This window comes from Gymnogyps californianus, chromosome 2 (genome assembly GCF_018139145.2).
Source record: "Gymnogyps californianus isolate 813 chromosome 2, ASM1813914v2, whole genome shotgun sequence".
In the NCBI taxonomy this organism is placed as follows: domain Eukaryota; kingdom Metazoa; phylum Chordata; class Aves; order Accipitriformes; family Cathartidae; genus Gymnogyps; species Gymnogyps californianus.
The window spans coordinates 317,671-330,559 of NC_059472.1; the positions used below are offsets into that span (position 1 = coordinate 317,671).

General features: G+C 48.0%; 1 protein-coding gene across 8 annotated transcripts in view; it reads left to right on the top strand.

The window, feature by feature from the left end:
• The first annotated feature begins 10,947 nt into the window (after positions 1 to 10,947).
• Positions 10,948 to 12,889, top strand: part of SCRIB (scribble planar cell polarity protein) — a 113,728-nt gene continuing 111,786 nt past the window's right edge. For all 8 annotated transcript variants that reach the window (XM_050915741.1, XM_050915740.1, XM_050915742.1 and 5 more), the window contains exon 1: positions 10,948 to 11,131. In XM_050915741.1, coding sequence (XP_050771698.1) covers positions 10,970 to 11,131 — 162 coding nt within the window. In that variant the 5' untranslated portion in view covers positions 10,948 to 10,969. The remainder of the gene's footprint in view (positions 11,132 to 12,889) is intronic.

Genomic DNA, 12,889 nt, shown 5'->3' on the forward strand with positions numbered 1-12,889 from the left:
TCAAGATCCCACTGCGCCTTTTAGGGGCTGGAATAGCAGTTTTCTTCAGAGATGAGCCATACATAAATGGTTGGAATGGAGGAGGGAGTCTCTTCATAAGGTATTTCAGCAGCACCCTTGAGTGCTGCTGTATTCACAACAAGGAGGGTAGCGTGGGTGGTGCTGGGAGGGAGCCTTCCTACGGAGGACCTGCATGTTGAGCTTGGACTCAGGAGCCCAAACATGAGTCAGAGCCCAGAACTGAACCCGCTGGGCCTTTTTGGAGTGTTCACATCGTGTTTGTTCTGATACCATAGTTTGGAGCTCACAGTTTCATTGATGGGTCAGAGTTACCCTTATTGATCCTTCCTTAATGTGCCAAAATATGAACAGCAAGTCAGGCTGCAGGCATCGCAGCTGGGTTGAGAGTGTGAGTAGTGTTAATTTGTAGCACCTAAAGTGCATTTATGAAATAAACATCTAGCCCTTATACTATGGACAGTGATATGGAACACATGCTTTGCCTGAGAGGAAAGTTTGGAATTTTTTTTTGTTGAGGACTCAAAGCTTTAGTAATATTTACAAAGCTTAAATGCATTTATTTTAGTAATCGTTCTGTCTAGCTAATGAGTAGGAACAGAATTAGCTCATGCTAATTATTTTAAATATCTTAAGCATATAAGGGGCTACTATATTGCTTGTTATGCATAGCTGGTACACAGCACAGATCTGAAGAAAGTAATCGTTTTAGTTTAGAAACTCAAAGGAAGAATCATCTCAAAGGAACTTCAGTAGGGAATTCCGAGTTGAGCTTGCAGATGTGGGTTGCTTCTAAGCTTGGAGATGTTTTTAAAATTAAATTTTTGTATTTTTTTCAAACACTCAAAAGAACCCTTCTTCTATTGTAGGTTAGAAATCTGTATTTGCAATTTAACTTTGATTAATTTATGTTTACTTCTTTTTGTACTAATATTGCCTGTTAGCTTAAATAACCTTTCTTCCCTGTTCTATACCCATTCCAAGTTAATAGCAAGCCTGTCATTTTCAACTTGTGTTTTGGTAGCCAAAGTCTCTTGGGATCAGCTTGCTATTTCCCTGGTCCTCTGCCCTAGCAGGCCTTCTTTGCATTTGTTAGCTTGAATTTCCTTTTCTTGAATGTAGTTGATTAGACCTGCTGAATATGTTGTATAGTGGCATTCGTCCTTTCTTATCTGTGCTGGAAATGCATCATCCCATGCCACCTGTGATCCCATTGACCTCTCTCACAGCCACAGCATACTGGTAGCTCACAGTTGCCCCAGTTTCGCAATGCAGCACAGCTTCTTTGCTGCTTTTGTTTGTGATGCAGGAGAAGATTCACTATTTTTAATTGTTCCAGGATTTTATTATTCCTACTAAAGAAAACCAAAACACCTCTCCCATGACTTAGTTGGTCTGTCTAGCTTCCATTTTCTGCTCTTTGCTCCTGTTCTGTTGGCTGGATTTAGGACTATAAAGACTGCACTGGAAGTTTCCTTCTGGTGTTGATGGTTTAAAAAAACAAGGTGGATAAAAGTTGGTGCAAGGGGAGAGCATAGATTGAAGAATGACAGCCTAAGTGTTAATCAGCAAGTTTTTGTGCACGATCAATCTTACTTGGCTGACAACATGATATTTTACAAAAGTAACTTCATAAATGTCTTGACAAGTCAAATGTCTGACAAAAGATAGTCTGTCTTGACTTCTGTGTGGCCTTTGACACAGTCCTCCACAACATCCTTGTAACTAAATTGGAGAGATACGGGTTTGGTGGATGAATTATTAGACGGATAAGGAACTGGCTGGCTGGCTGCATCCAAAGAGTTGCAGTCAACAGCTCCATGTCAAGATGGAGATCAGTAATCAGTGGTGTCCCTCAGGGGTCCATACTGGGACTGATACCATACAATATTTTTATTAATGACATAGAGAGTGGGATCGAGTGCACCCTCAGCAAGTTTGCGGATCACACCAAGCTGAGTGGTGCAGTTGATACTCTAGAGGGAAGGGATGCCATCCAGAGGGACCTTGACAGCCTTGAGGAGTGGGCCAGTGTGAACCTCACGAAGTTCAACAAGGTCGAGTGCAAGGTCCTGCACATGGGTCGGGGCAATCCCAAGCACAAATACAGGCTGGGGGAGGAATGGATTGAGAGCAGCCCTGCGGAGAAGGACTTCGGGGCACCAGTGGATGAAAAACTGGACATGAGCTGGCAAAGTGTGCTTGCAGCCCAGAAAGCCAAGCATACCCTGGGCTGCATCCAAAACAGCATGGCCAGCAGGTCGAGGGAGGTGATTCTCCCCCTTTACTCCACCCTCTTGAGACCCACCCTGGAGCACTGCATCCAGCTCTGGGGTCCCCAGTACAAGAAAGACACGGAGCTGTTGGAGCGGGTCCAGAGGAGGGACACGAAAAGGGAGCTTATAAGAAAGACAGAGAGAGACTTTTTACCAAGGCCTGTAGTGACAGGACAAGGGGCAACAGTTTTAAACTGAAAGAGGGTAGGTTTAAATTGGACACAAGGAAGAAATTTTTACGATGAGGGTGGTGGAACACTGGCACAGGTTGCCCAGAGAAGTTGTGGATGCCCCATCCCTGGAAGCGTTCAAGGTCAGGTTGGACGGGGCTTTGAGCAACCTGATGTAGTGAAAGATGTCCCTGCCCATGGCAGGGGGGTTGGACTCTATGATCTTTAAAGGTCCCTTCCAACCCAAACCATTCTGTGATTCTATGAATCGAAGATCAGGTGGTGTACAACACTGTAATTAAAATACTATAGCATGAGCTAAACACAAATGGATTAGGAATAGCTGACAAACGAAATACAATCCTAAATCGGGGGGGGGGGGGGAATTTGAGGAATGGCTTTTTTTTCGCTGGGATCATAGAGTCATAGAATAGTTTGGGTTGGAAGGGATCTTTAAAGGTCATCTAGTCCAACCCCCAAATATCTTAGTAGATCTTGATAGAAATATGATTTAGGCCAAATGTACACATACCTAATGATTTACGATTTTGAAGCAGGTATAGAAATACGCATTTAACAGGCTAGTACGGCAGGTCAGTAGCATGTTAGGCTTGGCATAAGTGGATATAGTCTGCTTTGTTTTGTGTTTAAATTTAAAATGGTTTATTCAGCAGTGGGGGATTCTGACTTGGAAAGCTGTAACTCAGAAAAGGATGAGAAGGTTATGGGGATAATTGGTGGGTGTGCTATGTGGTGTTGGATGTTGTGGTGTTCCTCTCTTGGGGCAAGTTCTCGGGAGGTTCACCATCCATATAGTTAGTCTTCTAGGTGACTGTACAAGCCTGAAGCTGACAGTGACTAAAAGGATGACATGCGTGACCAGAGGAGCACAAAGTCGCACCGTGACAGCCTCCCTTTGGAGAAACTGGCAGGCTGTTGCCATCGGCTGGTGAGCCAGCCTGTCGGTCCCCGAGAGCACTGGTTGTGTTGGACCCTTCCCTGAATTTATTGATGGCCTCTCACCATTCCCTCCCCGTTCCCTCTTTATGTGATGCTTCAGAGATGTCTGTGCAATCACCAACTCCCATTTAATCATGTATTCTTCCGATTTATCGTATTTCGTGTCATGCTTCCTCGGCAAACTGGAAAAAGTTGTCAATGTCTTCAGGTGCAGCATGGATCTGGTAGGAGTACAGACAAAAGAATGGGTACCTCTGCATTAGCCTGTTAGTGAGGCTTCAGTCTTTCTCACTATTCCTCCTCTTAAATGGCTGTAGTCTGAACAGTTTTCTGACAGGGTGACAAGGTAACAAGGTGTCTTCAAGGTACTTCACCTTCAGGCTTTTTCAGACTTTTCCTATTGACAGAATACACCACTCTGCAGAGTAACAGTTTTCAGCTAGTTTTATCTGTGTAGGGCTTTCTCAAATTGCTCCTTTGACAGCATTGGTCTTCAGGGTGAATTATTTGAAAAATGTGAGCAATTCAGAATGGGCTTTTTACAGAAGCAACGTCGACATCTGGAAACCTTGCCACATGACTCCACACCAATGGACTTCCGTAGATTTGCAACCCTAAGTTAGGACAGAGAATTGTGCTGATCTCGTTAAGATTCTGCCACAGGTCTGCAGTAATTGCCTGAAAGACACAGGAAGTCTAAACCTGTCCAGATTTGTCTTCCTGTAGTTCCTCGAGTCTGTATGTTTAGGTATGCTGATAATGATAATCATACGGGTAGCTGTGGTGTGTCACAGAGGCCTATATATATCTTGAAGCAGAGTGTAACTTACCTAGTACCAGAATTGATCGAACAGAAACAGAACGGGGCAGCTGGGATGCTTTGTTGCCTTATTTATGGCAGCAAGCTGTTCGGGTGCAGCTGCACAAACTATTGAATAGCTCTGGTGGCAACTGTCAGAGGATGCTCTAGGTTTTAATGAAAACATCCCAAAAATGTTGAGGGTAAAGATGAAACCTCTTTGCCTGAGTGCTGGAGCTTTCGGACTGGGCCTGACCAGTAAAGAGTTCAACTTTTCTAATCCCTAAAGGAGACAGCATTGGTGGAAAGTAGAGGCCAACAGGCTGCTCTAGATGGGCCTTCACGTCTTGACTCTCCATCACTGGTTCCTTATCGGCAGAGGGGTCAGAAACTTTAGCTCTCATAAGACTGTGGGCCTTCCCTGTAGGCCCAAAGACACTTTTAAAGAGGATACAGCTTAAGTGGAGGTGAGAAAAATACTGCACCCCAGAAGCCTGGCACCAGCTGTGCAGGATTGGTTCTCAAGTTTTTCAATTGGATCATTTCAGTGTAACGGGAAAAGAGAGCTTGCGAGCTGCTGCACCAATGCTCTCTGCTGAGAGACCTCTCCTACCTCCAACAGGACTGCTTCCCTGAAAAACAAGGCTTGAGGTCTCACCCCCAATGGATATGGGTGCTTGAGTAAGCTCAGTTGGCTACTTCATGATTCCAGGAGGCTTTAATCTGAGTTCATCTTAAACTGGTTCCAGTCCATTCCTGTATCTGTTGCTCCTGTTTCTCCCCACCCTACGTACCCCAGCTTTGAAACGTTTTTTCCTGAGTCCCTTGCCTTAGATCTGAATGCTTGGGCAAAAGGGATAACTAATCACCAGCTTAAATCCTGCATATATACACCTAATTATAGAGCTGCATACCACTGGTGTTTTCTTTGGCCCAGGACCTCATGTTTCAGGGCCTTAAGCTGTGGAATGCTGTTCTTTGTCTAGTTCCTGCTGATGACTTGTGTACAAGTTTAAATTCTGTAAATCCTGTGGATTACTGGTGTATTCCTGCATAGTAGATGAGCAGAAAGAGACTAAATAATTTGGGAAGTAGTAGTCTGAAGAAAAATAGATACACAAGGTTTTTCAGTATCTCATTCGTACTTGGACAGACTATCTGTCCACATCGTCTTCATTCCAGGTAAATGGTTCAGCTTTCAGTATGAATAAGGTAAAATCCTGATTTGCCAGCATTTTCCTGTATGTGCTGCCTCTTGTGTAGATCTTCATTTTTATGGCTATTGGGCTCTCGGAGAGACAGCAAGAATGACAGGACTGTATAGTGCTAACACAGGCAGGAGTGCCCCATCCTTCTAAAAAAGCATGCCTCACAGGAAAAGAGGACTTAGTACTGCAGAAGGCCAGTAGTTAGTATTCATGCTTCTAAGACAATAGTCCTTTAGCTAAAGACAAGGGTAGTTGAAACAAGCTGGGTTTACAGCCAAGGATTTTTTTTTAATTTTTTTTTTTTTTTAATGTGTGAGCTAGTTACCAGACTTCTCACTGGCAAGTCTGCGGAGAGTTACTACCAAAGCAGTCTGTCAGTCTTTTCTGACAATCCATGCCTGGATCTCTCACACACAGATCCTGAAGCAGAGCTTCAGCTTTATCCCTTCTGTTCCCTTTGACATTAGACCTCTCTGTGATGGTACTTCTTTCCCGCAAAGAGCTGGTGCAGCTGCTGCTGGCAAAGATCTCTCTCTCGCACATGCGTTTTGCACTGAGGGTACCCTTGTTTCCTCTTAGATCTAACCTGTAATTCCTGGGGACTGGTGCAGAAGAGCTTGAGCCTTGAAGCTGTGGGTCTTCCTACTCTCTTTGACCCAGCTTCTTTCACCTTGGCAGTCTCTCCCCCACTGTTCATAAAACTGCCTTGGCAATTGCTTAGTTTTCCATAAATGAGACTGTATCACTTGAGGTTTTCATCTGTTCTTTCAAAGCCCAGTCCTTGCTTTCTACAGAATAAACCAAGTGGACTTGCACTAAGTGTCAGCTCTACTGTTTCAGGCAAAGGGCCCATCCTGCCCAAGGCAGTGGCCGGTGCAGGTTCCTAGACAAAAGTGTAGAACAGGGCAAGCATGGAATGAATGTGCTTCAGATGCCAACAACTTCCAGGTAAGGGTTTTTGTAAACTAGAGGCTGTGTCAATTCATGCACCACTAGCTAAATACTCATTCTGGGGCATCACGCAGCACTGGACTTGGTGAATTTCTCATTCCAGAATCCACGCAAGTTCCACTGAAGTAGTCAAGAGTGGCTGTCGTCAGAGCCCTTTGTACACAGCTCTGCTTCTCCCACTGTCTTTGGCCCTCCTCCAGCTGGCTAGGAAGCTGAAGTACTTGGGGCTTCTAGAAAAGAGTATTTTCCTCTGGGCCTGTTTCAGTGAACTTCCCGCTGAAGCTGTTCTAGGTGCCTCCATGGGTGATAGATCTAGCAGTATTCTGGGGGGTGGGGGGGGTGTCTGAGGCTGAAGGAAGAGAGTACCAGCAAAACCAGCTGATCCAGGTCAGCAGTCTACAACAGAAAGAGCTGTTTGGCTGTTTTTCAGGACATGCTCTAGGTCCAAACTTCCCGATGAACCTGTCTTTTAATGAAACTGCATGGTGAATAGGGTGCAGTTTTCCAGTGAAAACAGAAAACTGAGTGGCTTGAATTTTCAAGCACTGCTTGTGTGTTGTACACAGTGTCTGCTCTGCAGCAGCTAAGCATTCAAGTATAATGAAGTCTGGTCACAGAAAACTGGTTGTTTCAGAAACTTAGTCCCACAAATTAAGACAGCGCCACATAGAGATGGGAACTTTTCCCATAATCTTTGATAAATTTTATCCTCAGTTTGGTTTGCAAGTCAGTGTGTGTGTTAGCACTGATTCAGCATCAGAGCCTTCCTGTGGTGGGATGATAAAACCCTGACAGCAGTTCAGCATGTGGGAGGCAGAGCTGGCTTAGTGCTTGTCGTGGTTTAACCCCAGCCGGCACCTAAGCACCACGCAGCCACTCGCTCACTCCCCCACCCAGTGGGATGTGGGAGAGAATTGAAAAAAAGTAAAAATTGTGGGTTAAGATAAAGACAGTTTAATAGGACAGAAAAGAAGAAAATAATGATAATAAAATGACAATAATAATAAAAGAACTAGAATATACAAAACAAGTGATGCACACGGCAATTGCTCACCACTCGCTGACTGATGCCCAGTTACTTCCTGAGCAGTGATCCACCCCTCCTGGCCAACTCCCCCAGTTTATATACTGGGCATGATGTCATATGGTATGGAATAGCCCTTTGGCCAGTTTGGGTCAGCTGTCCTGGCTGTGTCCCCTCCCAGCTTCTTGTGCCCCTCCAGCCTTCTCGCTGGCTGGGCATGAGAAGCTGAAAAATCCTTGACTTAGCATAAACACTACTTAGCAACAACTGAAAACATCAGTGTGTTAGCAACGTTATTCTCACACTAAATCCAAACCACAGCACTATACCAGCTACTAGGAAGAAAATTAACGCTATCCCAGCTGAAACCAGAACAGTGCTGCACCTCTAACAGCTGGGTGGAGCAAGAGAAGCTTAAACAGAAAATAGTTTCCTTCTTTACCAATTAGGGAAGATAGGCTTCCAGAGAAAAGCATGTCAAATCCCTCATTTGTTAATCAGTCAGGTTCAGCAGCATCTCCATCTCTCAATGGTTTGCAAGATGAGCAATGTTAGGTGCCTTCAGAGCTTCCACAACTATGGGCTTACAAATGCCATCCTGTTGGGGTAGCTGCTGTTAAATGGCTTCCGTTGCTCAAAGGTGTTACAGAATTTTTGTTCTGCCTTGAAGATTTGCACTCTTTAGTAAAACCATTTTCTTCCCACTTACAGGGCCCTTGAGAATGGTATCAAAATGAAATTAGCACTGGGAAGATGTGCAGAGTTCATGATCATAAATGCTGAGATTTACAAATAAATTTTCCCCAACTTGCTGAAGTTGGAAACCTAACATTAGCAACCAGTTTCATACCTGCTCTTGTATTAATAACATCTTCACTTAGCTTCGATGGGTCTTTTTTTGTTTTTACCTTTATTCATGTACTTTCATAGAATATGATTTCTTGCTATTATTAGTGGTTTAGTAGGCTAGATTAATCAAATTTATAAAATCTCCTTCCTTAAGAGTTTTCAGTTATTCTGATGGTTCTAGGAGCTAGTCTGAACAGGGACACAACTTGTAAGCTCATTTTTTCTTGAACTATAAGCGACCAGAACCTAGGTATTTCAGATGTCTACAAGTACCTATGTGATCAGTTGCTTACCCGTCTACTATATTCATTGGATACATCCAAACACTCCCCATAGTTTCAGCTCCCTCATAGGCACCCTTTCCAGGTTGCTTTCTATTCTGGGTGAATTGTTTCTGTTTCTCCTACATCATGTCTAACCCATGAGCCTTATGCATGACTGAAATTCTTGTTCTTTGTCTCTGACATAACCTTGCACTTGTGCTGAAATTTAGGCAGACCTATTAATGAAACCATCTTCAAAACATCACAGTTTTTGCTTTGTTGTGCTGCCCCTCCATTTCCTGGGAAACATAGCTGGGACATTCCTGCATTTTGGTGCAAATGCTTAGAGCTGGTCTTAAAATTTAAATCTCATCTTTCTATTTCCTGATGGCTGATTCATCGTCTGTCTTACAGGTCCTGTAGTCACCCCCATTTTTTTCCTAGCTACCTGTGTGATTTCTGATGGGGCACTACACCAACTGATGCATTACACCAGTTAGTACTTTTACCCAGAAAAAAAAAATAAGTCACAGGTTAATGTGGCATGATTTCTCTATTATAGAATACACTGCAATTGAGGCAAATGAAAGATTAATAAACCCAAATGTGTAAAAATTCCTTCCTTCAGAATTTCACAGCCATTGCCCATTACTAATGGTGAAGCTGAAAGGCCCTGCCGTTACTTGGGTAACTCTGACCTCCTCCTGCTTTTCACAAGTGCCAGTGCCTCACTTTATTAGTCACTTTTCATTTCTATTTGTTGCAGAAATATTTCTGACTCTTTGCAGCATGAGGAAAGCGGAGCATATAGAAGGAGCCTTGTGTACTGCCTTGGGTTGGTTGGTGTCTGAGGCTGTTCCCGGGGTGCTGGGCTCTGCCCAGTGTCGTACAAGCGCGTGTATGAAGAGATGCCACGTTCAAACAGTGAGGAATGAACAATTTATCTCTAAAAGTTTTACTGTGAGAAAAATGTCCACTCTAAGAATTGGTGTGGAACTGGAGACGTGTGTGCAAGGCAAAAATAGCTGGGACCAAGACTCTTCTTTGGAGAGGAGATGAGTGTAATGACCGGGTGACACAGCTGGGCTGGAGGTGGGAAATTAAGAGGTGATAAACTTAAATGAGCAGAAGTAACTGGGCAAGAAAGATAAAGAGCAATAAAGAGACCAGGAAACTGTGAAAGCAATACAGGATGAGAACAAGGAGGACTGCATTGTCTTCTGGACAACTTCGAGGTAACAACTTTGGACTTTACACTTTTGTCGCAAAGCAACATCCTAGGCAATGTGTCCCAGAACTGAATGCACATGTAGATTTTAAACCTGGTCTGTCATGCTTGTGCCTTGCTGTGTGTGTGGGGAGGTGGAACGGTGATGGTAATTGCTGTTCTCTATTTCTCCTTTCACACTTGTTTTACAAGCCTCTGTTGTGTCCCCCTTGACTCGTGTTCTTCTGTGTGTAGGCATTGTTCAAGCTCTCTCCGTAGAGAACCTATTTCAGACTTCTGATCGCCTTCATATACTATCTTTAGTCTAACTAGTCTTTTAAAAGAGAAACGTTGATCCCTCACAGAACTTTACACAGTGGCGCGGGCTTTTTTCAAAGTATTTTCCTAATAATGTCTCACATTATAAACTTGATATCCAGCAGCTGTCAATTAAGAGTGTGCGTGTATATATAAATTATTTAGGAAACCATCACAGCTCTCACTGTATAAATAAAGCTGGGGTTACTCTTCCCTGTGGATGTTACTCCTCGTGGGTGAGAACTAAGAGCTGGCGGGGCGGAGGCTGACCGCACCGATCCCTCGGTGTCGCTGGGCCGGCTTTCAGCGCAAGGTGCGGCACCGCGGAGGTAAGGCACCGCCGTCACCGACGCCGGTTCCTGCTTTCAAAGCCGGCTCCGGTTTATCCTCCCGGCACGCAGGGGCGCCGGCGCAACCCCCGCTCCCCGGCCCAGGCCCTGCCGCCCGGCCGCCGCCGCCCCTCCCCGGCCGGGCCGGGCCTGCCCCGGCCTCTCGCCCCGCTCCGGCCTGCCGGGCCCGGCCCCGGCTCTCCGGCGCTGCCCGGCCCGAGGGCGGCGGGGTGGCCGGGCGGGGCCGGGGCGGGCGCGGGGCAGGGCGGGAACGGACTCCGTTTCCCAGGGACGCTCGCGGGGGGCGGCGCGGCCCCAGGAGCCGACCGGGTCCGGGCGCGGAGCGGCGGGGCCCGAGCACGGCGGCCAGGCCCGAGGGGCGGCGCGGAGCCGGCGCGCTAGCCGGACAGCGGAACCGGGGCCGCCGCTCGGCCCGGCGCGGCCCTGCCGGAGCGCCCGCCCCCCCCGCACATCCGGGCCCTCCCTCGGGCAGGCTCCCCCCCACCCCCCCGCCTTCCCGGCGCGGCGGCTCCCGCCCGGGCCCGCCCCTGCGCGCCCGGAGCCGATCGTGGCCGAGCCCCGGCGCGGCCCGGCGCGATGCTGCGGTGCATGCCGCCGCTCTGGCGCTGCAACCGGCACGTGGAGGCGCTGGACCGGCGGCACTGCTCGCTGCAGGCCGTGCCCGAGGAGATCTACCGCTACAGCCGTTCGCTGGAGGAGCTGCTGCTGGACGCCAACCAGCTCCGGGAGCTGCCCAAGGTGAGGCCGCGGCCCGCCGCGGGCCTCCCGCGCCCTGGCCCGGCCCGGCCCGGCCCGGCCCGGCTGGAGCGCGCGGCCGCGGGCCCCCGGTGGAGGCCTCGGTCCGCTGCGGTCCGGGGAGCGCGGTTGCCGCCCGGCCCCGCGGTCCCGGCCCGGCCTGGCGGGGCTGGAGGCCGGCGGAGCCCGGCCTGGCCTCGCGGGAGGCCCCCCCCCCCCTTTCCACCGTCCTGCCGGGGCCGCCCGAGGCCGCCGGCGCCTTCTCCCCTCAGCCGCCTCTCGGTGGCCCTGAGCGGAGCAGGCGGGCGCTGCCCCGGCCTACCCAGCCCCGCTCCCGAGAGCGGCCTCCTCCCGGCTGCGCCGCTTTCCTTCCCCCGTGTCCTCGGTGGGGAGCGAGGCTTCGGTCTGTCCGAGCTCCGGGCGACTTCCCCGTGCTTCTCGCCGAGTCCGGGGCCGGGCAGCGGAGCGGCGGGGGCTGCCGGAACCGGCGGGGCCAAGCGCCTCCGCTGTGGGAGCCGGAGTCCCGGGTGGGTTTCGTGCTCCCCGCGGGGAGCGGCGGCCGCAGGCGCTCGGCTGGCTCCTTGCAGCTTGCCACGGGGAGGGGAGCCCCTCGGTTCGGGAGGGTGAGCTGTGAGGGTGAGCTCGTCTGCCCGGTAAAGGGGTCTCCTGCCCGCGAAGGAGAAACGCTTTACCTAAATCAGCAGTCCTGTGAGCCGCGCTTACTGCTAAGCAACGCGCAACGTGAATTTAAAAACTCTGGTTTAATCCGTAAACCACAAAAGGTATCAAATAAGTTTATTAAAAGTGATAGAGGCGCTTTATACTTATTATCTGGGACTTCAGCCTCTGCTTGCAACTTCTTCCACAATTCTGTTTAGCCTCAGAGCTCTCTGCGCAGGTAACACTGGTGATAAATCCTTAGTGTGCTGCCACGCACCGTGCCGACATGATTTCTCTGTAGAAGCAGAGGACTGGAGATCTGCTCAGCAGACAGCTGCCGGCTGGACCCAGACATCTCTGACTCCCAAAGGGTTTGCTTTCACAAGGCAGGAGTCTTGGGTGCGGGCCGAGCTCTTGTGTTTGGGCCCTAAGTACCATTCAGCAGGAACTGAAACGATGATGTTCCTGTTCTGCTGGGTGATCTGGAGCACAGGACACTGCAAACAGAATTTGAACCTGCCTCTCAGGAGGAAGAAGGCCTTAAGACATTACTGGGCTGTAGGATATTCTGGAGGAAGTTTTACCACATATCCCCTGTGGAAATTGTACCATTTTTAAAAAGTTAGTGAAGTGTTACTTGTGCCAGAGAGAGAAAGTATTCGACTGTAGCTTGTTTGGATAGATGCTCGTCAGTGAATATAGGCTAAGTCACCTTTTTATTAAAAAAATTGAGAAATAGGCCGTTATTTTTTGTTTTAAAGTTTCTTGTTGAATTACTGACATGTTACGAAATTTGCTGTGAAATCTGGGGGGAAAAAAAAAACATGCAAACCAAAAACTTGGTTTTGATTCAGGCCAAAATAATTTGGTTCAATTTTGTTAAACTGTACAATTTATGCATCCCTACCTAAACAGATTCTCTTGTGTAGAAACCACAGATTCTTGCTCTCCTGATGTCTCTAATATTTTTCCGTTCTCTCTGTCTTTCCTGCTTATCTTCCTTTGAATTACTGTGAGCCAGGCTGCTTGTGGGGTTCAGTTGTGAGGGTGCATTGTTCAGATATGGAGACACTAGTATGATACTTTACCAGCTCTCTTTCA